At 54.4% G+C, this 27,380-nt stretch overlaps 1 protein-coding gene across 6 annotated transcripts; it reads left to right on the forward strand.

The window, feature by feature from the left end:
• The first annotated feature begins 552 nt into the window (after positions 1-552).
• FBLIM1 (filamin binding LIM protein 1) lies at positions 553-25,740 on the forward strand. Of its 6 annotated transcripts, none has more exons than XM_045475765.1 (9): positions 553-668; positions 2,185-2,341; positions 7,384-7,653; positions 13,290-13,459; positions 13,965-14,079; positions 16,415-16,584; positions 19,739-19,917; positions 20,709-20,826; positions 23,919-25,740. In XM_045475765.1, the coding sequence occupies exons 3-9, from the start codon at positions 7,404-7,406 to the stop codon at positions 24,030-24,032; spliced, it is 1,116 nt and encodes a 371-aa protein (XP_045331721.1). In that variant the 5' UTR covers positions 553-668; positions 2,185-2,341; positions 7,384-7,403; the 3' UTR covers positions 24,033-25,740. The 6 variants fall into 6 exon arrangements, with proteins under 6 accessions (XP_045331721.1, XP_045331722.1, XP_045331724.1 ...); XM_045475766.1 differs by lacking the exon at positions 553-668 and adding an exon at positions 1,728-1,921; XM_045475768.1 differs by lacking the exon at positions 553-668 and having other exon boundaries at positions 1,907-2,341.
• Positions 25,741-27,380: the final 1,640 nt, after the last annotated feature.

The raw sequence follows: 27,380 nt of genomic DNA on the forward strand, positions 1-27,380 counted from the left end.
CCCTACCCCCACCCGTACCCCTTACTCTGTCGCAGCCCCTTGCTCATTCCATCATGGCACACCTCACCATTATATTATGGTCACCGTGATACAATGGTAGTTATTACGTTAATTTGTGTTACATGTTGATCTCCCCCAACTCTCCGTAAGTTCCATGGGGACAAGGATTAATTATGTCTGACGTGATTCCCTTGGGCTCCTCCACTCGTTGTTAGCACACAGTAGGTGCCCCACCACGTCTGTTGCATCAAAGCCCTCTTCTGTGGGCAGTGGGTGCCACGTTGCCCTCTGACTGGACAGCAAATGTCCGCACTGCCCTGGGTCTTTCCCCCCAACCTCTCTCCCACCCCCTCCCTGCCACCTGGGGTCTCAGATGCCACAGCCCTAATAAAAGATGGAGGCCCTTTGCTCAATGGCTTGGGAGAGAGCTGGTCCAAGGCTAGCAGGATGGAGACGGGGAGGGAGCAGGGCCTCTCTGAGCCTGCGGACAAAGGGCGTGTGTTCCCATCCAATGCACTTCCTGGGTTTCCGTTGCAGGAAGCTTGGCACCTGCCAAGGTGACACTGACACCATCCGGGCTGGTGTGGGACAGCCTTAACCAGGACACTCCTCTCCACGCGGGAGCAGAGACAGAGGTGGCACGGGTGGCCGGGGGTGCTGGACAGCAGGTAGGTGGTGGCAGCTGGACCTCCACATGTCCCTTCGACCTTCCCCCTTCCCCAGCCAGTCTTAACCCAGAGCAGATGTGCAGAGGTCTGGGCCCCAGATGGAGTTGGTGTGACTTTGGACGAGGCCCCAGCTCAACCCTTCGGTGCCTCATTGTCCCGTGCAGGGGGCGCAGTGAGGTGGCTCAGGGGATATGGAAATGAGGGACGGCGGCCCCTTTTTTATCTGTTTTAAATAAGCTTCTGGGTCACAAAACGCTGGAAAAGGGGGTTCTAGGGCCCAAACTATCCGCAAACCTCTGGATCGCACCTTCCTCTGTAAGGTCCTTCCCATCTCTGGCAGTCAGCAGCCCCCTCCTTCCTCCTGGGGAAGACTGCTCCAAGAAGTGCTGCAGGGAGGGGGCGGGGGGGGGGGGAATGAGCCCGACCCAGGCCCCAGGCAGCCTGGAGTCTAAGTCCCCTCCGCCCTCAAGCCTCCACTTCTGCATCTGTGAGGGCCGCAGGTGCACAGGGGCCACAGGCCCAGCACAGCCGTGTGTGCATCCAGGGGCACTGGCTGGTTCGGATTTGAACCCAGCTCTGCCACTCGCCCCTCGTGTGGCCTCGCACCTCTCGGAGCCTCAGTTTCCTCAACTGTGAAGCGGATAGAACCAGCCCTGCCGCACGGGGCCGTCCTGGAGATTCAGTGGAAAGGTCTGTAGGTGGGGCGCCTGCAGATGTCGACGTCAGTAGCTCCTATGATGTTGTCATTGCAACGTGGCTGAGACGGTCCATAAAAGAGGATGACAAAAGTGGGTGAGGAACTTAGAGAGGCTGGGAGGAGGAAGAGGAGGAGAGGTGAGGGATCCAAGTACCCCCTCACGACCCCCCTGCGCTTGAGCCCCTCCCTCAGGAGCAACACCAGAGCCATCCTGGCCAGCGCGACTGTAACTTGGGCCACAGGGGAAAGCCAGACGCTGCCTGGCCTCTTCCCCCAGATGCCGCTGGGTCCAGCACTCCTCTGGCCTCAGCTGCTGTGGCTTTAATCAAAAGAACAATCTGCCTCTGAATCAGACCCAGATTCCTTTTCCCAGCAATGTTCCCCGAGGCCTCCAGGGACCCAGGCGGCCCATTCAGGCTCTATCTCCTGTCCCAGGGCCCAGGCTCTGTTTACTCCTCCCCTCTCCAAATTCTATCTACTTTGGCTTGGAGGAGGGGGTGGGGGGAGTGCAGGAGGTGGGAGAGAGTCAGAGACTGGAACCGGAGTGGCAAACCAGGTGACCTGATTGCTGGCTGGGCCCTGCCTAGCCGGCTTCCTGAAGGGGCCTCTGCCCCGGGGAGGGGGGGCGGGGGACCGACCCTGGGACCCAAGGGCTTACAGATCCCCACAAGCAGTGATAACAGCAAACTGAGATGACCTGTCCCTGGACATCTGAGACACCCACCCAGGGTCACCCCCTAAAAAAGCCCCAAGCCCAGTATATACTGACCACTGGCTACCCCGGTGCTTCTCACCGTCATTATCTTCTTTTATCCTCAGGCTGACCCCAGGCAGCCATCACTCCCATTTTACAGACAAGAGACGGAGGCTCCAGGAGGCGGAGTGACTGCCCAGGGTCACTCGGTTAGTGAATGGCCTTGGAACCCAGGTCCACCTGACTCTTAGGACCCTAGGAGATCTGAGGCCAAACTCCGACGTAAGAACCCCCCACCCCCCTTCCACCCGACCGGGCAGGTGGGGCCGCCAACCCAGGTGTCCTAGGGAAGGGGGAGGGGGCAAGGACCCCGGAGGGCGCGCAAAGGGAGGGGAGTGGGCAGCGGGGGCAGGCCTCCCACCCCGGGACTGGGCCCTGGAGCCGGGAGGAGGGGTCGAGGGAACAAAGGGCGGGCGGCGGGGGCGGCGCGGGGCGAGGCCGGGCAGGTGGGGGGGCAGGTAGGGGCCGCTTCCGCCGGCGGGAACCCCGGGCCCCCTCCCCCTGAGCTTCACCTTTTATGGTAAGGCGGCCGGGGCGGCGGGGCGGAGGGAGCCGAGGGGCGGGGAGGGCGGAGGGGGCGGGAGGCGCCGCGCCGCTCCCGGCTCTGCTCGCTCGGGCGTCGGACCGGAGCCGCTGGGGGCGCGGGCGACGCAGGTAAGCGGGGCGAGGGGGGATCCTGTCCTTCCGTCCCTGCCCCGGCCGCACACAGGTGACAGCGCGGGCCGCCCCTGGCCGGAGCCCTCCCCCCCCCCCACGTTCCCCTCCCCCCGGGGTCGGGACCCCAGCCCCGGCGCTCGGGGTGGGGGTGGGGGTGGGGGGGGCCGGGGGGCCGCCCCCCGTCTCAGCCCCCGGTCTCTGTCCCCGGAGCCGGGGGAGGACCGGTGTCCCTGCCCGGGAGCAGGGGCGCCAGGGGAAGAGGTGGGCAGGGCGGAAGCTCCCGCACAAAGAGGACAGCGTCCCGCACATGGATCGAATTAAAGTCCCTGGCGGCGCCCCACCGTGACCCGGCCGGTCGCCCAGCTTGGCTGCCTGCGGGAGGGCGCCGGGTTTCCGGAGCTCGGGGGAGCTCCGGGCCCCTTTACCCAGCCCGGGTCAGGCGAGGGGAGAGGAGGGGCCCCAGGGCCGCCCCTCTCTGGGCCTCAAATCCCTGGGGGGGGGGGGGCTGGGAAGGGGTGTGCCGTGGGGGCGTCTTGGCGTGGATCCCCCTCCGGCCCATCCCCGAGGACCCCGGGAAGAGCCTGGGCAGCGCCCAGATTCCTGCTCTTAACGACGGAGGCCAAGTCCGGTCCTCCCAGGCACCCCAAGCCAGCCCAGCGGCTGGGAGCTTCTCCTCATCAGGAGCTTGGATAACCAGCTGGCTCTTGGCAACCACCTAGTACCGAGATCTCCCGAACCTTCTCTCCTTGTGCCCTGTCTGCCAATCACCTTTCAGGACAGACCTTTTTAATTCTCACTTGGTGAAAAAACTGAGGCCCAGAGAGGGTCAGTGACCTGCTCAGGGTCACCCAGCAGGAAAGAGGTGGGGCCTGGTGTGAATCCAGCTCCCTATGCTTCCTCGGCTTCCCTGAGGTAGGAGAGGGGGAAGGGGGAGCCTCTACCCAAGGCTGCTGGGTCCTCAGCGGTGGGGGTGGGCACCGTCTCATTGCCACCACCCCCCAACCCCGCAAATCTAATTCTGAACCAAGCATAGATTGCTTGGTCAAAGTATTAAAGAACAAAGCTTACAGGTGGTTCCAGAGTTTTTCGGAGGGGGTTTGAAGGAGTAGGAAGGAAGGGAAGGAGGGGGGCACTGCCGGGAGGCTCTCCAGCTCAGGCAGCCTGTCCCCTGCCCTGGGCTGCAGCGTAAAGCCGGGCTGGGTGGCTGGCTGGCTGGATCTCAGCCTCCTTCCTTCCTCTTGACAGGAAATGACTTTCTTTCCCTTTGTTCCCACTTTCTCCGCTTACCCAACTGGATCTCAGATTCGCCCTCTGCGGGAGGAAGGATGGGGGAGGAGGGTCCCCTGGGTGCGGCTGGCCAGTAGCCCCACAGGGAGCTTTCTCACACATACCCCCCCCCTCTGGGGTGACCTGGGGGCAGTGAGTGGGACCAGAGGGAGGCCTAGGCTCCCTCTCCTAGCAGCCCTGGGCCTGACTGACAGGCTTTTGAAAATCCCAGCTTGACCCCTTCCCCCGGGGGCCCCAAAGAAGTCCCTGCCGGGAACCACAGGGAGGGGTGGGGGTGGGGGTGGGGGGGTGGAGCTGCCCAGCTGTGAACATCTGGCCTCACAACTAGGACGTTTGCCTTGGATGTTTTCCGAGAAACCCACAGATCTGACTTCCCAGAGGAGTGGGCTGGGGCGGAGTGGGGGTCAGAACAGGGTGGGAGGGAGGCGGAGGGGGCATCCACAGCATTCTGTCTGGGGATGAGCCCAGAATGACTGACCACAGGATAATAGATCTGGACTGGGGCACGCTGGGGTGAGAACTGAGGATTTGGAGGCCCCCGTATCATCCAGGGAAGGAAAAGTGTGGCATCTCAGGTCCAAGGACACCCTGGGACTCAGGTCAAATGGTGCTCATTTAGAATTCTGCATCTGCCGAGACGGCCTAGAAGAATCACTTAACCTCTCGGGGCCTCACATGGCACTACCTGTAAAGCGGGGGCGTAACGGGCTGTTTTGCGACTCAGGTGCGTTTTGAGACTCAGAAAGCTTGTACCGCGGTGCCTGGCACACAGCAAGTGCCATGGTTGTTGTTTCTTGGATGTAATTCTCTGAAAACCGCTTAGAAAAATAGACTCTTAAACTCGTAACAAAGTGTAAAGGCAAAGGATAAAACCATATGTTTTTTTTTTTTTTTTTTTTAACGTTTATTTATTTTTGAGACTGAGAGAGACAGAGCATGAACGGGGGAGGGTCAGAGAGAGAGGGAGACACAGAATCTGAAGCAGACTCCAGGCTCTGAGCTGTCAGCACACAGTCCGACGCGGGGCTCGAACTCACGGACTGCGAGATCATGACCTGAGCCGAAGTTAGCCGCTTAACCGAGTGAGCCACCCAGGCGCCCCAAAACCATATGGTTTTATATCATTAGGACAGCTCACATAAGTCTATACACTTCCAGACATCACTTACAGAACAAGAAACAAAAGGACAGTACTTTTCTTTATTTGTTTTTTAAGTTTATTTATTTATTTTGAGAAAATGAGGGAGAGAGAGAATCCCAAGCAGGCTCCACACTGTCAGTGCAGAGCCTGACGTGGGGCTCAGACTCACGGGACTGTGAGATCGTGACCTGAGCCGAAACCAAGAGTCATATGCTTAATCGACTGAGCCACCTAGGGGCCCCCAAAGGAAAGTACTTTTGAAGAACTTTTAAAGCTCTCTTCCTATGTTGGGTTCCTTATTCAGAACGGATATTTTTATTAATCAGACTGAGCTATATGTTTTAACCAAACGTGTAAACCAATTTAAGAGGAACTGAGGGGCGTGTATTGTGTTTGCTGCTGTCATTCCTTCAGTCACCGAGAGAGACCCAGGTGGCCAGTGGCTTTGAGATACAGAGGGGGCCCTGTGAGTGGCCACTCGGGCTCCAAGTCTGTCATTAGGGTCCCTCGGGGCCCTCAGCCCCAGTTCTTGAGATTCACTCTCTGGGTCCCTGTTAACTCTCCTCTCCATGGCTCTCTCCATGGCTTTGAGGCCATGTCAGAGTGGCTCAGCCACAGAGTGAGTTAGAAAGAAGGGGCGCTTTTCATCCCTGGGAGCCCAGTGAGGAGTCCTCCTGGCTGAATGTGGTCATTTGCCTTTCCCCCACCCGCATGGCCCCCCTCAGCCTTGGCCCTGGAGGTTACTGTTTGCAGGCACAACCTGGGAGATGGAAAGTGGGGCCTTTGACATCAGGAATGCCGCTCTGCTCCCAGATTCATGCTCCGATGCCCACTCTGGACTTGGGTCACAAAGATTGCGGGCATAGCTGAAGTCACATGCAGTCACTTGGGGAGTAGGAGCAGACACGGTGACCGTGAGCCAGTATGTCCTGTGATGGGCTGTCATCACCCTGCAGAAGCAGACAGCTGCCCCAGGGAGAGGGTCAGGAATCAGGGGAGGTTTCGTGGAGAGGTGATATCTGAGCTGAAAAAACTGACGTTCACCCTGGGGTAGGGGCAGGGGAGGAAAACCAGGGGGTGGAAACATGCCAAGGCAGGTAAGAGAGAAAGTTGAGAAAAGGTGAATGGTCCAGGGTGGTCAAAAAAGAAGTTGAAGCCAGAGGAATTTGCTAGTAGGAGCCATGGAAGGCTTTTGAGTAACAGGGAGACAGATTGATGCTCTAGGAAGATCAGGGCAGGAGGCAGGAATGGAGACCACTGGGGCTCCCACCCCTGCCTGAACCAGGGCCTGGTTTTGGAGATGGGACAGAGTGAGAGAGTCTGATGATAGAATCAAGACTTGGTTGGATACAGAGGTTGACACAGAGAGAAGGATGCGGGCTTGTGGGCTGGGCTGGGAGAGGGTGGCAGGGCCGAGTGGCCAAGAGCCTGGGCCCTGCGTCCAAATCCCAGCTCCACTGCTGTGTGACCCCGAACAAGTGACTTTACCTCTCTGAACCTTTGTTTCCTCGTCTGTCAGGATAGTCATAGTGCCTCTCCCCCAACAGCTGGGAGGATTTAGAAGTGAGGGGGCAGAAAGTGCTTAGGGCAGCGCAGCCAGGGTAGGTCTTGATCAACGGCAGCTCTGATTGTTTTCCTGTCCCCTTCTGCCTCCTGGAACCCACCCCTGTGCTCTGACAGTTGACGCTGTCTCCCTCCCCCAGCAGAGCTGGCCTGGACCCCCGGAACTAACTCCCTCCCAGGAGAATTGGATCCCGGGGGAGGGAGGTACCTGGGGTGTGGCCCAGTGGCAGGCCGGGCCCTGGGCTGGGACCAGCACCGGGGGTGGGGAGCCAGAGGGCCGGCAGGAGCCTCGCACTTGAGGAAAATTAATCATTTGTGAGGTGAGCAGGGCAGGGCTGCCCTTTGCTCCCCCAGGTGTGTAGGTTGGCGGGGGAGGGGCGGTCAGGACCCATCCCTGTGGCCAAGTCACCTGGTGGACGCCCACCCTCCCCCAAAGGACGTCCCCAGGCCCTTTGTCTCCGGTGGGGCTGGCCCGGGCCGCTGGCACAGTAGGGCAGCTACTCCTGTCTTGTCAGGAGAAGGGAGGCTCAATGCCCTGAGGATGTCTGTCTGTCTAGGTAGAGCACATCCCTGTGCCCTAAGCCCTGCCCAAGCCTGTGCCCCGCTCTGTCCCCAGAACCACCAGGAGCGGAGACAATGGCCTCGAAGCCTGAGAAGAGGGTCGCCTCGTCTGTCTTCATCACGCTGGCACCCCCGCGTCGGGATGAGGCTGTGGCCGAGGAAGTGAGGCGGGCAGCTTGCGAGGCCCGGCCTGGCCGCTCCCGGGAGCCCCCTGCTCCCACCAAGGCACCCGGGGCTGGCTCGGCAGGGAGGCCCAGCCTTTGGACTCCACCTGCCAAGGCCGCAGCCCCAGGGCCAGCTGTACCGTCTCAGCTCTCCAATGGAGGTAAGAGGGTGAGGGGGCTGGGCAGAAGGTTGGCTCAGAGGCAGCACTGAGGTGGGGAGGAAGGGGCCGACTCTGACGTTATTCATTCATTCATTCATTCATTCATTCATTCATCAAGCACCTACTATGTGCCAGGCAGATGCAAACCCACCTACCTAGGTTTGAATCCTGGCTCTTCTCTGTTCCTCAGTTTCCTAATCTATAAAGTGGGCGTAATGATAGTACCTTCCTCAGAGGGTTGTTGTGAGGAATGGAGGAAGTAAAACATACGTTGAGGCCAGCGCCTGCCACGTAGAAAGTGTTAAATGTGTTACCTGCTGTTACTTTTCTGGGCCAGGTACTGGGGACAAGTAAAGGAAGACAAGGCTTTCAGCCTACATGAAACTTAAATCTTAGCGGGGGAAACAGATGACAAAATTATATGATGTTGGGGAGACACAAGTGCTGTACAGAAATAAAACATGGTGGAGAGGTGTGGAGTACAACTTTTTATGGGGTAGTCAGGATGGCTTCTCCAAGGAGGTGACATTTCAGCTCTGATAAGACCTGAATGACAGGATAGAGCTGGCCCGCGGGAACAGCAAGTGCAAAGGCCCTGCGGCAGGAATGCATCGGGCGTGTCGGAGGACCTCAGAGGGGGTTTTATTCTCTCGCGGGCTCTGCCACTCACGTGCTGTGTGGTCTTACGCAAGCTGTTTCTTCGCTTGGTTCCCTGCTCTGGAAAGTGGAAATTTGGTCGTGTATATGACACACCCATCACAGAACGGATCTGCGTCATAAATGGCTTTTCTTTACCTTGTGCCTGGCTCTGCTGCCGTGGTGACAGAGAGCCTTCCGGTCCTCTCTCCCTGCCACTCCGTGGAGTCTCAGCTGTTGGTTGGGTAGAAACAAGGAAGAAGGACAATCCAGGGGCCTGGGGCAGGGGGATGTCTTGACTAATGGGATACCAGGTGGAATAGGGAGGCAAAGAGACATCAAGGACAACCCTCCGGAGGCCCCCCTGGGACCTGTTGTCCCCAAGCAAGGCTAGGGCAGCCCTGTGCGTCCGTCACCACACAAACCACCTAAAGACCAGTAGAACTGCCAACTCCAGGTGGCCAGAAAGGGGCAGGAGAAAGGGCCACGCGTATACACGTGTGGGAATGCACGGACGTTCGTGCAACATGCCTCTTCATACGACCCAACCTTGTGAACCGATCTTTCCTTCCTAACCACACATCGCAAGAACACAGCCTCTTCCAGGTGCTTCCATGTAGAACCAGGACCACGATGACCGGAATTCACACATCAGGACAGGTGATCCGGTTGAAGAAACTTACGTCCCTTCTGCATAGGAGAGGGAGTCCAGGAAACATAGTTTAGATGCCCAGACGCCAACGTTTCCGGGACATTTTCACGGGTCATCGGATCGTGCCTGGCAGCGGCCGGCCCGCCGTTTTGCTTTGCCAAACTGGCAAACGGGCAGAGCGCAGGGAATCTTGGGGTTCGGCCTCACTTGAGTGAGACAGGTTCTAGGTGAGCAGCTTGGTCATGAGTCTGGTCTGAGCACCACAAAGCGGGAGCCATCTCTGCTGCAGGCTGTCCCCTGACGCCCCATCCAGTACTTGTCCCCTGGGCAATCCACACACGTCTCTTTGGCCCTTTCATCCTGGCAGTGGTCCCCACTCCCCTCTAGAGGTTCGCGTGCACTTACACGGATGCACCAGCTCACAGTCAGAAGTCAGTTTTTCTCGGCTTCTCTTTAAAAAGCTGCTTCTCCTCTTCCTGCTCGTGGCCGCTCGAACAGAATCGCCCGGGGTCCTCTGCACACCCGCCTGGTGGCCTCAAGCCCCTCTCTGTCTTGAATTCCTATCCTGGCTGGGGACAGAAGGCAGGTCCCGGGAGAGGCCTGAGCGTGCCTCTGCCTCTCCGTGATCTGGTTCCTGACTCACTTGAGCTCATCTGGAGCAAGGCTCTCACACTGGAGCAGCCTCAGCTCCATGAGGGGCTTGTTCAAACAGAGCCGGCTGGGCCCCACCCCGGGTGTTTCTGATTCAGCAGCTCTGCGGTGGGGCCAGAGAATTTGCATTTCTTACACATATCCAGGTAATGCTGATGCTTCCGTGGGGGGACCACACTTGAGAACTGTTGTTTTAGCCCAAAGGCAGTAGGCAGGAGAAGCTTGGGGAGTAGAAGACTGGTTTTCTTTCTTTCTTTCTTTCTTTCTTTCTTTCTTTCTTTCTTTCTTTCTTTCTTTCTTTCGAGAGACAGAGAGAGAGAGAGAGCGAGCGAGCTAGGGAGGAACAGAGAGAGAGAGAATCCCAAGCAGACTCTGCACTGTAAGCACAGAGGCAGATGAGGGGCTCGAACTCACGAACCATGAGATCATGACCTGAGCCGAAATCAAGAGTCAGACACTTAACCGACTGAGCCACGCAGGTGCCTTTGAAAGACTAGTTTTCAAAGTGTGGCCTTTGTGGGGCGCCTGGGAGGCTCAGTCAGTTAAACATCTGACTCTTGGTTTCGGCTCAGGTCAGGATCCCACGGTTTGTGAGTTCGAACCCCGTGTCTGGCTCTGTGCTGAGAGCACGGAGCCTGCTTGGGGTTCTGTCTCTCTCTCCCTCTCTCTCTACCCCTCTGCCACTTGTGCTGTCTCTGTTTCTCTCAAAATAAATAAACTTAGACAAAAAATGAAGTGTGGCCTTTGAACCAGCAGCTGCACCTGGGAACTTTTCAAAAATGTAAATTATCAGGCACTTCCCCCCAAGCCTGCTGAGTCAGAAGCTCTGGGGGTGGGGCTCACCATCTGCCTTTGAGCAAGCCCCCAGATGATTCTGTGGCTTACTCACAGGTCTAGAATAATCTTCCCATCTGTACAGTCCCTCAGTCCTTGGGAGAAAGCAGAAGGGGCTCATTATCTTTCTCGAATGGACAAGAAACCTGAAGCCCAGAGAGGTGCCCCCGTGAATCAGCAGGGAATGGGACAGAGCCCAGGTCTTTAGGGGGCAGGGCCTCAGGCACTTTCCGTCTGCTTTCCATGGGTGTGAAGGGAGTCTGACCTTGTGAGGCCTGGCCTGCCTTGTGCCCCAGACATAGGAGGGGGACGGAGGGCAGACGCGGACCAGACTCCGTGCCCTCTCTCCCTGGGGCACTAAGAATAGTGCTCTCCCTGCACATGGCAGCCAACAGAGGATTTTCAGGGCCTGACCCCCAGTCGCCTCCTCCAGGGAAGCTGGGCAGTGCCTCGACAGGACAGCATGGAGGGGTGGAGGTCACCCGCACAGTATATAGTGAGCATTCCTGGATAGAGCAGAGCCTGGGGCTGAGGCAGGAACTGGGTGAGACCCAGCCCTCCTCCTCCTCCCTGTGCAGAGCCCTGGGATCCAGGCCCCCTCCCCCGCCCCCCACCGCGTGGGCCTCAGCCTTCCCTGCAGGCGTTAAGCTGCGCTAACCTTGAACATGACTTCATGCCCGGGTGCTTTTCTTGGGTATGTACTAGCGTTTGCTATTGGGTTCTTTTTTTTTTTTTTTTTTTTTTTTAATGAAATTTTCGAACATACACAGAATAGAGCAGCTAGAGGAATCCTGCTTATCCTGGATCCAGTATCAACAGTTGATAAGATTTTGCCACATTTGTATCGTCTATTCCATTTCTGTTTTCTTTTTTACTTTTCTTTTGTGATTTATTTTTTTATTATTTCTCTAAATGTTATTTCAATCCAAGTTAGTTAACATATAGCGTAACAATGGTTTCGGGAGTAGAATTTAGTGATTCAGCACTTACAACACCCAGTGCTCATCCCAGTAAGTCCCCCCCTTAATGCCCATCCCCCACTTAGCCCATTCCCCACCACCACCCACCTCCCCTCCAGCAACCCTCAGTTTGTTCTCTGTATTTGTCTCCCATGGTTTGGAGCACCTGGGTGGCTCAGTCGGTTGAGCATCTGACTTAAGCTCAGGTCACGATCTTGTAGTTTGTGAGTTCAAGCCCCACATCGGCCTCGCTGATGTCAGCACAGAGCTCGCTTCGGATCCTCTGTCCCCCCCCCCCCCCCCGCACCTCCCCCACTTGTCCTCTCTCTCAAAAGTAAATACACATTAAAACATTTTAGGAAAAAGGAAGGGTCTCTTATGATTTGCCTCCCTCTATGTTTTTATCTTATTTTTCCTTCCCTTCCCCTATGTTCATCTATTGTGTTTCTTAAATGCCACATGAGTGAAATCATATGGTATTTGTCTTTCTCTGACTCACTTTTATCGTTTAGCATGACACATTCTAGTTCCATCCACATTGTTGCAAATGGCAAGATTTCATTCTTTTTCATCCCCAAGTAATATTCCATTGTGTGCGTGCGTGTGTGTGTGTGTGTGTGTGTGTACATACCACATCTTCTTTCTCTGTTCATCCGTCGATGGATATTTGGACTCCTTCCATAATTTGGCTAGTGTTGATAGCTTTTGTGAAGTAATTTAAAGGAAACCCCAGTAACTGGGTCATTTCAGCACCGCATTCTTCAGGGTGCATGTCCAAAGATGGCCATTGTCTAATACTCTCTCCATTCTTGATTTTCCCTGACATGCCATAAAAATACCTTTCAAGTGTTGGACTATAGCAGAATGAAAGGTTTGCTGTCTTTTCTTGTATACCATATACTGTGTATTTGTGTTGTATCTTGCGTATATTTCTTGCATATTCAGTAGAATAGTTCACTCTTCCTTATCTACAAAATGAGAATTCATGAGATGATTTATCTTTTGAATCAAGATCCAAAAAAGGTCTGTGTCAGCACTGGCCAATGAAAATATAAAGCAGGTCACCAATGCAGGCCTCATATTTTGAAATGTTCTACGGGGCACCTGGGTGGCTCAGTCGGTTGAGCATCTGACTTAGGCTCAGATCGTGATCTCGTGGCTCGTGAGTTCGAGCCTCGCGTCGCGCTCTGTGCTGACAGCTCGGACCCTGGAGCCTGCTTTGGATTCTGTGTCTCCCTCTCTGTCTCTGACCCTCCCCTTTTTGCACTCCCTCTCTTTCTCTCTCTAAAAATAAGTAGACATTAAAAATATTAAAAAATAAATTAAAATAATGTTCTAGTATCCACATGGAAAAAAAGTAAAAAGGAATAAGGGATGCTAATTTTTTATACATTTTTAAAATGTTTTTATTTACTTTTGAGAGAGAGAGAGAGCGAGTGGGAAAGGGGCAGAGAGAGAGGGAGACACAGAATCCAAAGCAGGCTCCAGGCTCCGAGCTGTCAACACAGAGCCCGACGTGGGGCCTGAACCCACGAACTGTGAGATCACGAGCTGAGCTGAAGTCGGGCGCTTAACCGACGGAGCCACCCCGGCACCCCTGTTCTGGAGGGTTCTGACAGGTGCTGTTTTTGGAGCCTGCGCCATTTTACCTGCCCCCTTCACTTAACCCTCACAACAGTCCGCAAAGATTGATAGCCATTTTTCAACTAAGCAAACAGATCCAGAAGATTGAGTCTCTTGCCTAAGGACCCACGGCAGAGCCAGAGGCAGAACCCAGGTCTCGGTGACCCTGGACCTGAGCTCGTAGCCCCTCACGCTGCATGGCCTTCTGGGAAAGCGGACACCTCTTCTGTCCACCTGCAGAGAGAGACTCCCTCCAAGCCTCTCTCCCCTTTTGGTTGCAGGGTGTTCTTCCCCTCCTCCTACCCTGGATGGCGAGGACGCACTCCCGGACCTGGACCTCCTCCCACCTCCGCCGCCGTCCCCTGATGAGGAGCCCCCTGCCCCGACGGGGGCCTCCCTCATTTCGGACTTAGAGCAGCTGCACCTGCCCCCACCCCCGCCCCCACCACAGGTACTGCCGACCCCCCAGACAGAGCCCCGGGGGCCGAGGGAGGGCGAGGGCTAGTCTGCGCCTTTCAGGGACTTAAGCCTGGAGGTTGCTCCTGCTTGAGGGCCGTCCCTCTTCGAAGCCTTCAAGCTGCTAAAAATTGGTCATGTTTTTCAAGGTCCCTGGAGAAGGGGCTCCCCACCCTCTTTCCGCTCGAGTACCCCTTTCAGCTCTGAGAAGATATTTTTAATCCTCTGCCCTTAACAGAGGCCGTTGTAGAAATGGGAGGGATTCCAGGCCAGGGAAAAACGATTCCAGGCGATTCCTCAGAAGGAAGTAGTTTTGGGCCCCGGTGGTACCTTCCTACTGAGTGACGTTAGGTCGCTTGCTTCTCTGCGCCTTGGTTCCCTCCTCTGAGCAGTGGGGCTAATTGTGCCCAGTGCCACCAGAGGAGGAGCAGAGCTGAGAGGCCCGTGTGCGGTCCCCACTGGATGTCACCTCTCCTGCCCTCCCTTCCATGTCCCCACAGTCCCTGGAAGAGAGGCCTCCGCTCCAGCCTCGGCCCAGTCCCCCCAGGCCCTCGGAAGAGCTGCCGCCTCCCCCAGAAGAGCCTGTTGGCTTCCACGAGAGAGAGGCATCCACAGGTAGAGGCTCAGGCGTGGAAGGCTTCTGGGTGGTCCCCGGGGGCCCTCACTGCACAAGCACGAGCTTCCAGGTGGGAAAGTAGGAGAGCAGCGGCCACAGCATCTGTCTCCACTCACGGTTCAGTGATGGGCCTTAGAACTGTGCGTCGATTTTATTTTTACCGCCTTAACCTTTTTCCTTTATAACTGAAACCCATTTAAATATTGATCCGCAAGGGGCACCTGAGTGGTCCAGTCGGTTAAGCGTCTGACTCTTGGTTTTGGCTCAGGTCACGATCTCACGGTTCCTGAGTTCAAGGCCCGCCGTCGGGCTCCGTGCTGACAGTGCGGAGCCTGCTTGGGATTCTCTCTCCCTCTCTCTCTGCTGCTCCTCTGCTCACTCACTCTTCCTCTCTCTCTCTCTCTCTCTCTCTCTCTCAAAATAAAAAAATAAACTTTTAAATAAATAAGTAAATAGGGGCAGCTGGGTGGTGCAGTCGATTGAGTGTCTGACTTCGGCTCAGGTCATGATCTCACGGTTTGTGGGTTTGAGGCCCACGTCGGGCTCTCTGCTGGCCGCATGGAGCCTGCTTCAGATCCCCTGTCCCCTTGTCTCTCTGCCCCTCCCCCGCACATGCTCGTTCTCTCTGTCTCAAAAATAAACATTTAAAAATAAATAAGCAAATAAATAAATATTGCTCTGCAAAATGTGCTGTGATAGCAGAATGGCTTGAATTTTTTCACCGTTTAGTTTTTTTGAACACACGATGTTCTCACGTAGACAAAACAAGAAGCATGAAAAGGTACGCCGTGAAAAGCCTCCCCTTTGCCCCCATCCCTGTATCACCCAGTTTCCTGCCAGATCGACAGCCTCTGTTATTAATGTGTCGCATATCCTCCCCGAGATAGGTTATGCATACGCAAGCAAATACAAGTACCTGTCCCCCCCTCCAACCCTGCCCATTTTTCCACAAATAGCAGAAACTCTGGGCTGCTCTGCTCTTGGCTTTCTTTCCTTCCAGCATCTTAGAGCTCGTTCCACATCAGAACAGAAAGTGGGTCCTTTTTCACAGGTGCATAGTATTCTTTCCCAGGGCCCTGCCGTATGCATTCGACCAGTCGCCTGCGGATGGGCACTTAGGTGGTTTCTTGCTGTGACAAATAAGGCTGAGATGAATTGCCCTGCACGTAGGTCATTTTGCCTGTGTGTAGGTTTGTGAGAGAATTTCTGGGAGAGGAGATACTGTGGGCAAAGAGTAGGTGCATTTGTAACTTTGATCTTTTTGCGAAATTGTCCTTCGAGGTCCTCCCCATCTGCTACCCAGTGAGGGCGTGACTGCCCGCAGCCTCCTTGGCCCCGTGTGTTACCCATTTAATTAGCAGCTATTAGTGCTTACCATGCACCAAAAGCCTTCTCTACCCCGAGGTTATGAAATAATTCTCTGGTTTCTTCTAGTCCTGTGGTTTCATTTTTCACACTTAGATCTCTGATACGTTTGGAATTGTCTGGGTATAAATGTATCACGGTGGACCCTCCTTTAAATTTTTGCAGATGGCAACCCGTTTGTCCTGACAGTGTTCTTCTTTTTTTAATGTTTATTTAGTTTTAGAGAGAGAGAGGAGGAGGATGGGCAGGGGGAGAGAGGGAGAGAATCCCAAGCAGGCTCCATGCTGTCAGTGCAGAGCCTTTTGCAGGGCTCGAACTCACAAACCGCGAGATCATGACCTGAGCGGAAATCAAGAGCCAGACACTTAACTGACTGAGCCACCCATGCGCCCCTTGATGCTGTGTTCTTTGATTTAGGCTTGCTTGCTTGTTTCTTTCTTTCTTTCTTTCTTTTCTTTCTTTTCTTTCTTTCTTTCTTTCTCTCTTTCCTTTTTTTTTTTTTTTTTTTTGATGTTTATTTATTTTTGAGAGAGAGAGAGACAGAGCGCAAGCAGGGGAGGGGCAGTGCGAGAGGGAGACCCAGAATCCGAAGCAGGCTCCAGGCTCTGAGCTGTCAGCACAGAGTCTGATGCGGGGCTCAAACTCATGTACCCTGAGATCATGACCTGAGCCGAAGTCAGACGCTTCACCGACTGAGCCACCCAGGTGCCCCTTTAAGATTTTATTTTTAAGTAATCTCTACACCCGGTGTGGGGCTCAAACCCACAACCCCAAGATCAAGAGTCGCGAGCTCCACCGATGGAGCCAGCCAGGCGGCCCTGATTTAGGCGTTCAGAGGCAGGTCACATTCCTTCTTACTGCTCCTCCTGAAATGAGGCCACACTCACGACCCCCAGGGCCTTGTTCCGGGGGGCGCCTGGGTGCAGTACTCTGGGCCCAGGGGGCTTACCACCTGTGTCTCTACCCCAGACGTCTGTGCCTTCTGCCACAAGACCGTGTCCCCCCGAGAGCTGGCCGTGGAAGCCATGAAGAGGCAATACCACGCCCGGTGCTTTACGTGCCGCACCTGTCGCCGCCAGTTGGCCGGGCAGAGCTTCTACCAGAAGGACGGGCGGCCCCTCTGTGAATCCTGCTACCAGGTAACCCCCCCTGCGGCTAGGCCTCCAGGTACCAGGCGCTGTGCTGGGCCCTTGGAAGGCGTCCCATTATTTCATTCCCCACAATCATCCTGGGAGGCAGTTACCACTGACCCACTTCACAGATGAGGAAGCTGAGGCTCAGAGAGAGGAAGGAGCTCAGCCAAGGTGTATTAGTTTCCTGTGGCCGCTCTAACAAATTACCGCAACCGTTGTTTGATGGCTTCAAACGACACTCATTTGTTCTCTTACGGTTCTGGAGGTCGGAAGTCCAAAGGCACGTCCGCACTCCTTCCAGAGGCTCTAGGGGAGAATCTGTTTCCTTACCTCTTCCCGCTTCTTCAGCTGCATCCCTTGCAGGCTCTGAAATCTTTGCCCACCTTCAGAGCCAGCAGGGTGGCATCTTGCTTCAGCGTCCTGGTTCCTTCTTCGGCATCACATCTCCCTCTGCGTCCCCCTTACAGGGACCCTTGGGATGGCATTTAGGGCCCACCCAGGGTAATCCCCCCAGGTCAGGACCATGAACTCAATCACATTTGCCATCTCCTTTGCCCCTGAAAGTAGTCACAGGTTCCAGGGATTAGGACCTGTATGTCTTGGGGGCATTGACCCAGCCTGCCACACAAGGTCACCGTCCAGAAGGCGGTGGAGCCGGGATTCTCCCCCAGACCCATCTGGTTCTGGAGCCTGTCCGTGGTCTTCTATCTCACCTGAAGCCACAGGCTCCAGTGCACAGCCTGATGGGAATCTGTGTCACCTCTGGGTACCAAATGCGGTCTGGGAGAGCCGGTTTGGATGCCACGAAGTTAGAGTTGCTAACTCACTGGTGTGTGGCATAAAGACCACTCACAGACACGTCACCTGGGTGTGTGCGGGCCTCACCTTGTTCTTGCGGGGGGGTAGCACCTGGCGATCTGCACTTTTAACAGTCTCTCCGGTGATTCTGGTACACGTCGCAGTTTGAAAACTACTGGTTCAAGGAGGTAGACTATTTGGAGCTGGAATAATCTAGAAAAACCCGAATGATCTGATGATAGGCTCAGCCAGTCTCCGTCTTACCACAGCCAGCAAGGCACAGGGTGGGAGCAGCAAGGAGTCAGGCCATCCCCACCCCATCCCTCTGACCCCCATCACCGTGACAGTGGAGGACAGTCTTGTCCTCTTCTCTCACCTTGCAGCCAGGCAGAGGTGAGTCACTGAGGGGAAGCTGGGGCCAGGGTGGGCTGACAGCTGGAAGCGGCAGGAGGAAGACCCTGGCAGTGTTCTAGGGAGGGGAGGGAGGCCCCCAGGACACGGAGAGGGGACAATGCTGTCCCCACCAAATATGAGCAGATTATAGGCAGCTTAGGCAAACATACCTTATCTGTCCAGATGAGCTCAGGTTAAATAAACACAGGAGCACAGCCAGGAACAGAGGAGACCTGCCTAGAACAGAGGTGAGAAGGTGGACAGGCTGGAGGATCTTTGCTCAGTAACCTCTCTCTCTCTCTCTCTCTCTCCCTCTCCCTCCCTTCCCCACCCCCTAAATCCTCATTCCAGAAGGGATTTGAGGCAGCTTGTAAGAATGCACAAATACCCATACCTATAGTAATGTTGTACACGTAAACATTTGTTAAGAGAGTAGACCTCACATTAAGTGTTCTTACCACAATAAAATGTAAAAGATAGATAAAGAAATCAGAGGGGCACCTGGGTGGCTCGGTCCTTTAAGCATCTGACTCTTGATTTAGGCTCAAGTCATGATCTCACCGTTCGTGGGATTCAGCCCAGGGCCAGGCTCCGCAGCCTACTTGGGATTCTCTCTCTCCCTTTCTCTCTCTGCCCTCCCCTACTCATGCTCTCTCTCTCTTTCTCTCAAAATAAATAAGTAAACTTTAAAAATAAATCGTGGGCACCTGGGTGGCTCAGTCGGTTAAGTGTCCGACTTCAGCTCTCAGGTCACGATCTCACAGTTCGTGAGTTCAAGCCCGAGCCTTCTTTGATCCTCTGTCTCCCTCTCTCTGCCCCTCCCCACTCACACTCATGAGCTGTCTCTCTCTCTCTCTCAAAAATAAACATTAGGGGCGCCTGGGTGGCGCAGTCGGTTAAGCGTCCGACTTCAGCCAGGTCACGATCTCGCGGTCCGGGAGTTCGAGCCCCGCGTCAGGCTCTGGGCTGATGGCTCAGAGCCTGGAGCCTGTTTCCGATTCTGTGTCTCCCTCTCTCTCTGCCCCTTCCCCGTTCATACTCTGTCTCTCTCTGTCCCAAAAATAAATAAACGTTGAAAAAAAAAAAATTTTTTTTTTAAATAAATAAATAAAAAATAAACATTAAATCAAAATGTATGTATATATTATACATTTTATATATTATATTATTTATATATTTATATGTTATATGTTTATATATTATAAATAGAAATATTTATATTTTAATTTATATTAATATTTAATTTGATTTAATAAATATACATTATAAATATAAATATGTTGTATTTATATATTATCTATTTATATGTTTATATATTTATTTATATTAGATTTATTTAAATTGATTTATTTAAATTTACTTATTTAAATTTATTCAATTTAACATTTAAATTATAGTTAATTTAATAAATATATATTATAAATATAAATATATTCTATATATAATATATAAATATATAATATAGATATAATATATAAATATATAATATATATTATATTACATATAATATTCATGAATAAAAGACCCCTATAGTCATTCCTAAAGGTGGAGCATGGAATCTGACTCTGAGCTTTCAAGTGGCCTGATGGAGAAGGTTAAGAGTTTCAAGGTTTGTTGTCTACAAGGTCAAAAGCATATCAGCTCTTCCAGGAGTTCCTCTTCCTGACTCTGAGGTTTAAGAGAGATTTCTCCCATGGGCCCTAGTGGACACGGGCCCTAAGCATGTCTTAGTAACAAAAAATGCGGTAATAGCTTCTTGGCAGGATTCCTCAGTGTGGGCCAAGGATACCTTGCCGAGCTCGACTCGTTTTAAGCAGCGGTAGTGGTTTGGGGGTGATAGTTTCAGGCTGAGCCCGTCTCCTGTACCCCTGCCCTTCTGGGCCCCTGTGGGTAGCCAGCCGGAAACCCCTTCTGGCTCAGAGTGGGCACACCCACGGGATGGCTCTGAGGCGGTGTCCCTCTGTCCCAGGACACTCTGGAGAAGTGTGGCAAGTGTGGCGAGGTGGTCCGGGAACACATCATCAGGGCCCTGGGCCAGGCCTTCCACCCCACCTGCTTCACCTGTGTAACCTGTGCCCGGTGCATTGGCGACGAGAGCTTTGCCCTGGACAACCAGAATGAAGTGTACTGCCTGGACGACTTCTATAGGTACGGGAGGGGACTCCGCGCACCGGGTGGGGCCCCGCCAGAGCAGAGCCACCGAGCCTGAGCTCTCGGGGCCGGAGCAAAGCTTTCCTGCGGTCTCTGGGCTCCCAGAAACCAGGTGGCCTGTCCCACACACCTGCTTGCAGCTGATGCTCTGGGTACCTGCGCCGGGCCAGCCGCTCTGCGTGGATTAGGCCCTTTTATCCCCAAGCCTGGGGATTAATAGGCAGGCAGGTACTCTGAAGGGTTCTGTTTTACATGTGGAAACGGAGGCAGGCAGCCGACAATTCTCCCAGCTGATAAGTGTGAAGCTACGATTCAAACCCCCAGACCCCAGTAGCTCGCCTTAGAGCACGCTCTGCCTGAGGCTCAGCCGCTGTCCTGGAGTTGCTCACTGCACAAGGGCAGCTGTGCCTGTTAAAAAGAAAGGGAAGAGGAAGGGGGGGAAAAAAAAAACAGTGACCCACAATACAAGATAAATGAAACGGGGTTAAGCCCCAGTGAACACACAGCAGATTTCTCTGCTTTCTCAAATTCAAACTTTCCCCCAGTCACTTCCTTGGCTCGAGCTGATTATACCCTGGGAAGCCGAGTCTAATTACACAGGACTCTCCAGGACTCTCCATCCGCTCCTGCCAGGAAGAAAGAGGCGTTTGTGGTTGTGGCTCCAGGTGCAGTCACATGGCAACACATCTGAAATAGCTCCGGAGGCCAGCTAGAGCCGCCCCGGCTCCCACAGCTAATTTCTGCGGTCCTGGGCTGAGCGCCTCGAGCGTGGGTTCCCTTCCCTCTAGGAAATTCGCCCCTGTGTGCAGCATCTGTGAGAACCCCATCATCCCTCGAGACGGGAAGGATGCCTTCAAAATCGAGTGCATGGGGAGGAACTTCCATGAAAATTGCTACAGGTGCGAGGTGAGTCGGGCAATGAGGAGTTCGGGACGTGCTATCTGCACGGCCCCGGAGCCCTGCCGAGAGCCCGCGGGGTGCCGCGCCTGCGCTGGGCACTGGGACACGGTGACCAGTCAGGGTGGGGGCTCTGCTCTCAAATGCTCACAGCTCAGTAGCGAAGGCAAATAAGAATGGAGATAATTGCAAATAGTGTCTAATAATGAAAGCTCCGAGAGACGATAAAAACCAAGGTCATCCTGCTTTTCCTCAAGGAGAATCTCATGGGAAGGCTGATGGTGGGGTTATTGATCGGATAATCAAGGCTCACTCTCCATCTCGGTCCTGCCTATTTTGTGTGTTTGCTTTGTTTCCTTTTCCTGTGGGCTAACATCCTTTGTGAGGAGGCGGATACATGCCTGGCCACCGATGATCCAGCTTTAACATCTTCCAACTTAGAAACCTCATCAAGGGAACCGGTGTAGTCCCTAGAAGGGCTCTGATTGGCCCAGCCTGGGTCACATGTCCATTCTGGACCAATCACTGGCCGGGGCTACGATTGCCTACCCCTGGGGCCAGCAAAGCAGAACCATAGGAGACAGGAGTTGCTTCAACCCTAGGAAGGGAGGGATGCTGGGCAGACGCACGGTACAGACATCGTCTCCAGGCAAAAGAGCATGTACAAATCAGCTTTGGGACAAAGAAGGCGGTGGTCAAGTCCAACCAGGGTGGTGGAATCAAAGGCGATCTTGTGGAGGAGGCGATGCTTCACCAGAGTCCTGCAGGATGAGCAGGAGTTCGCCAGGCATTCAGAGAGGGTGGGGGGGGGGGGGGAGAAAGTCCAGAAAAGAGGCGCAGGCCTGTAAAACCCCACGGTGGCACAAGCAAGCCTGAAGAATCCAAGCAGGGGAAGTTGTTAGGTTTGTCTGTAGTGGAATGTGCCAAAGGGTGTGGTAGCAATGAGGCCAGAGGAAAGAAAAGGGACTCCTGTGCCAAAGCTAAGGAGTCTGGACCTCAGGCTACAGGGTGGAGTGAGGCTGAGATGGGGAGACTGCTTCAAGGCGGTGCTGTAGCCCCAGCAAGAAATGCCCCCCGAGTTGCACAGGGTCTCCCGCTCAGTGGGGTCCCCTGCTTGCTTCCGAGCTCTGCTGTCACCGACTTGAAGTGCTTCCTCTTTGAACAAGGATCTCGGCTTTGCACTTTGCCCCTGGACTCTGCAATTACGGAGTCAGTCCTGCTGGGGAGGCTCTCAGAGGCGTCCCCTGGCTCTTCCTCTGTCACCCCCATGTTGCTGATGGAGCTGGCGTCTCTGGGGATGGGGACAAAGGTAGCTACTTGTATGGGTGCCATCCGTGGGGTGTCCCAGAGGAAATCTCTGAGTGTCTCAGAGGAGATCTCTTGATCAGCCCGTGAGCAATTCCAAACATTTATTTTATTTTGCACTTATTTATACGCATGCTTGGAGCCAAGAGGCTGTTTGCACTGCTGGTGACAAGGGGGCTTGGAGAGAAGTTGACATATTGCCCATGTTATGTTGCGCGTTGGTTATGGTTCAAGGTCCAGCTGATAACACATCTTGAAAGAACAATGATGTCACTCGAGTTTTTATCACCACCCTAGCCCTCATTAAGGCCCAGTGGTGATTCACTTTTCCCTGAGCCTGGCTGGTGAGCAAATAGGCCCTCCCTGTGTGCCCTTGGTCAGCTTGGCGAAGGTGGCCATGAGTGTCATCCCCCTGCTGCTAGCAGTCAGCTCAGACTCTGGCAGTTACATTTCAGGGGAAGGGGAGGGAAATGGGCTTCAAGGTGCCATCTCAGGTGAGGGATGATAAACTGAGGCAGAGAAAAGTGGTTCCAACCCTTGTCCGTCTGACTCGGGTCTAGCCAGCTTTCCACCACCCCGCAGCTCCCTCGCAGACTGTGACCCAGTCATAGTAGGGGTGTTTCCTCACTTGATTCTAAATTAGGAGAGGTCAGGGGCACCTGGCTGGCTCAGTCAGGGGAGTATGTGACTATGGATCTTGGGGTCTTGAGTTCGAGCCCCACGGTGGGTATAGAGATTACATACATACATACATGAGAGGTCACGTGTGGCCCTTGGAGACCTTAGGTTGGACACTTGGTACTCTCGGAATACCAAACAAGTGGCCATTAGAAATAGCACAGACCCTTGGCATTAAATTGCCTGCAGTCCCCTGTGGGACTTGAGGTGCAGTTTCAGGGAAGAGACACATGAGGGCGCCCTTCTCCCTTGGCTGTGCTGGGCCCAGATGGCAGCCAGGACCCAACACGACCCAAGTTGTCTCTCTGGGGACCAGCCCCTCTGGTCTGATCCATGCGGATTCCAGAGGATGCCAGCCGTGCCCTGAGCCAGGCCCCTGGACATCAACTGTCCCCATTGTCCCTCTCCAGTGTGTGTACAGGTGAGGCCCCGATGAGGTATGGGCTGTGGCAGAATGGTAAGGTGGGCAAAGTTTGGGCCTCGAATCCCCATCCTCCTTGATCCAAAATCCTTTGGTGATTTGAAAAATAAGAAATATTAAAGTTTGTACCAGTGTTGAAGCCGTACAGACAGGGGAGCAAAAAGAGACCACTGAACTCAGCCTGGAAACCTGTCCTGTCCCAGCTCTGGAACCAGCTCTCCGGTCTGGGGCAAGCCCGTCCTTCCCCAGACCCTCAGTTTCCCCATCTGTAAAATGAAGCGACTGGACTAGATTCAGTTACTCCTTCAGCAGATGTTTATTGTATGCGTGTGGTATACTAGTCTCTGGTCTAGGTGGGACCTAGTGGTAAACGGAGTTACGGCCTCACAGAGCTTATGTTCTCAAAGGGCTGCTGGGCGCTCATTAAAGCCCTTCTAGATCTTTCCATGATCCCTCAGTGTCCGTGATTCTCCGAGTGTCCTCAGGTCTCCCCTCAGCTGACTCTGCCCTCATCACTCAACACCTCTGTGTGGCTGAAAGCCCGCATCGAATGTGCCCCTAGGCTTCCCTGGCCCTCAGGGAGTACATTCGTTCAGTGAAATTCATCCACAGATGCTGGGGGAGTCCCCGCCCCATGCGGGCTCCGGGCTGCAGGGCTCAGGCTGGGGTCCATCCACTTGTGCCTCGTTTCCCGCAGGACTGCAGGACCCTCCTGTCTGTGGAGCCCACAGACCAAGGCTGCTACCCGCTGAACAACCGTCTCTTCTGCAAGCCATGCCACGTGGAGCGGAGTGCTGCAGGGTGCTGCTGAGGGCCCCCACTGGGCCCTGGGGCCGTGAGCTGCCCACTAGCCCTGGACTGGGGGTGGGGGGGAGGACCTTTCCCGACTCGGTTTGCCTTTCTGACCCACTTTTGCACACTCTCCTTCTGAGCCATGACAGGGGCCAGCCTGTAGCTCTGCTCACCATGTCCGGGACGTGAGGGGCTGAGCCACCCCAGCCCCACCCCCCTCCCAGCTCAAAGGCTGGTGGCCAGTGCCCCTCAGACTTCCCACTCCTCCTTCTGCCCTCTGGGCTCTGGAAGGCTTCCATACCTTGAACATCATGGCCAGGTTTCCCATCTCCTAGGGTCGTGCCCCTCTCGAGCACTGGCCTTGACCCCCATTTCCATGGGTGAGTTGGGGTGAGTCTTTAGATGATACCCTGTAGCTGTCCAGTAGGGGGCGTAAGACCAGCTCTGGCTTGCAGGACTGAGCTGTTTGAGTAGAACTCCAGGGTCCTCCTTTAACAGCCCTTTTTTTAAATTTTTGAGATTTATATGATGAGAAACATTCTTTGGATTTGGGGCGAGGTGGGGATCTTAACAGGAAATGTTTCATAAATGTACAAGAATGTGACCTAGTGGTGGCAACCGTGGACTTCTCACCGGGGGGACATGTCACGCTGATGTGGGCAGCAGACTCAGGCATGAACCTGAACAGCAGGGGCAGAAGGAGAGGGTGCTGTATGCTGACGTCCAAGGACGTCAGCAACCCCTCTGCCCTGCCTTCTGGCGCTCCTCCCATGTGCGACAGTGATTCAACAGACATTGATTAAGTGCCAATAGTTTGCTGGGGAACAGGGTACCAGGAACTCTGAGTTTTCCCCCTACAGCCTTGATGGGGGCCGTGCGCACAAACCCCCCCACATGCACACACTCCTCCAAGGACAGTGCCAAGGTTGTCTGTTCAGCCCCCCTGTTTATGCCCCGCCCCCAAGTCCCACTTGGACCCTCCAATGCAGGCTGCCTTATGACCACTGCTTCCTCAAGGCTGTACCTAGAAGATTCTCCTTCCCTTTTAAGGAAAATCACTTTGTTGCTTTGTAACTTTTTTTTTTTTTTTTTAGTGTTTTCATTTTATTTTTGAGAGAGAGAGACAGAGTGCTAGTGGGGGGAGGGGCAGAGAGAGAAGGAGACACAGAATCCGAAGCAGGCTCCAGGCTCTGAGCTGTCAGCAGAGAGCCTGATGCGGGACTCGAACTCACGGATGGTGAGATCATGACCTGGGCCGAAGTCGGACACCCAACTGACTGAGACACCCAGGCACTCCTGTTGCTTTGTAACTTCTAAGACGTTCTGTAGGGCGTGAACAAATGAAACAAAGTACTTGCCTCCCTGGGTCGTCTGGATGCAGCACACGCTCCTCTGCGGATGCCCTGGGCTCCAAGTACGAGGGCGGGGAGCAGGGTTTCTCTGTAGAGCCCCTTAGGGGCCTCAGAGCAGAGCCCAGCTTCTTACTCAAGGCTTGGGGAGTGAGCCCCACACTCGGGGCCCTCCCATATCACCTCCACAATTTTTGTCCTAACCGAGGCTCTGCTCTTCTCTTTTCCTTAAGATTTCCTTTGACTCACACCTACTTTTTAATTTTACTTACTTCAAACTTTAGTCCTGTGCTATGCAATATATCCCGCAGTCACATGGTGATGTGCTAGTTATGTTTTTTCCTGTTACACGTGAAAATAAACGCATACCTAGTAGAAGTCTGTCTGTGTTCCTACCAAGATCTCACCCAGGTAAACGCTGGCCTTTGGTCGTACCTGGAAAAATGTCTGTTGGGCATCTGCTCACTGGGGCATGATCATTCAGGTGCCCCCAAACTGGGGCTCGGCTCAGCAGATGGAGAAAATCCTGCCCCTCCTCGCGCCCAGCAAGGCTGGCTGCAGGGTGCCCAGAGCGGAGCCTCTGCTGCGGGAGGTCCTCCGGAGCCACCAGATCATTCCGCAGAGTCAGCGCTCGCCCCGGGGATGTGCTGTCTCCACGAGAGCAGGACCGCCGTCCCTGTGAGCTGGCTCATCCTCTGTCCTCACTCTAACTACTGGGCTTGTGTCGGGAGCACAGCTCCAGAGAGAAGAGTGCATGGTGGGAAGGAGCTCTGGCCTTGGGGGGTGCTCAGACCTGGCCTCTGCTACTGAGGGGTGTGGGCAAGCCAGCCGCCCCGAGCCTTGATTTCCCCATTTGTAAAATGAGAACAATGCTGACCTCTAGCAAAGAGGATCACTGTGCCAGAAAGAAGTGTTGGGCTGGTGAGGGTTCTCCCCCGGGGCTGGCCAGCAGCGCCTAGCGTTCCTCGAGGGTCCTGTGGATGCCTGTCAATCAGAGGCCTGGGGGGTGGTGGTGGGGGGGGGAAGACAGGAGACAGGCCTGCAGTCCACAAAGCCGGGTTTCTCATCCTTGCTGCAGCCCTGGAGGCCACACGGCGTGGGGGAACTGTAGGGCGTCTCAGTTCGCAGGTGTTGGGTGGGGGGGACTCCAGGACTCGGGCTGGCAATGAGGGATTTGGGGGAGGATTCGGAGCAGTGAGAGTTAGCCCCCACGTGTGCCGTCAGGAAGCAGGGGTGATGGACTGAGAGGCTTGATTCATTTACATCCAGGAGGTGGCGCGACAGCCAGGGCTGGTAGGCAGGCGGCAGCGGCTCACAGGGGAGGGTGCTGGCCAGTTTTGCAGCGGGAGCCGCTGTGCTCAGGACACGACTACGGTGAGCAGGGGGACCGGAGGAGCGTAGCTCGGCCCAGCTGTGAGGGCCAGGCCGGCTCCCGTGTGCCAGGGGCCCCCTTGCTTTTTCAGTCACCAGGTTTGGTTCCATTCAGGTTTTCCTATCATTAATATGTCACCTTGTGCTGTGATTCCTCGTGCTCCAGCTTATTTCTGGTTGGGTGTGTTTCCAGCAATGATATGTGGATGGAATTCTGGGGATGCTTTAGGCTTCCGGGCTGTACATCACTCCAGGAGGGGACACTTCTAGGGAGCTCTCTGCGGTGTGAAATTAGCTGGTCACAAAAAGGCAAATACTGTCTGATTCCACTTCTGTGAGGTACTTAGTGTAGCCCAATTCACAGAGACAGAAAGAAGGGTGGTCAGTTAGGGGCTGGAGGGAGGGGGAAGAGGGAGTTATTTAACGAATACAGACTTTCAGTTTGCAAGACAAAAAGTTCTGGAAATGATTGGAGGCCGTGGTTGGACAACAGTGTGAAGGTGCTTTAAAAAAGCCACTGAACTGTCTGTACATGCTTACAAATGGTTATGATGATTCACGTAATGTTATATATATTTTGCAATTAAATATATGCGTGAATATATTTAATGCTCGGAGACAGGGAGGGGTTTGATAAAGTGATGTAG

The sequence above is a fragment of the Leopardus geoffroyi genome, chromosome C1 (assembly GCF_018350155.1).
Source record: "Leopardus geoffroyi isolate Oge1 chromosome C1, O.geoffroyi_Oge1_pat1.0, whole genome shotgun sequence".
NCBI lineage: Eukaryota > Metazoa > Chordata > Mammalia > Carnivora > Felidae > Leopardus > Leopardus geoffroyi.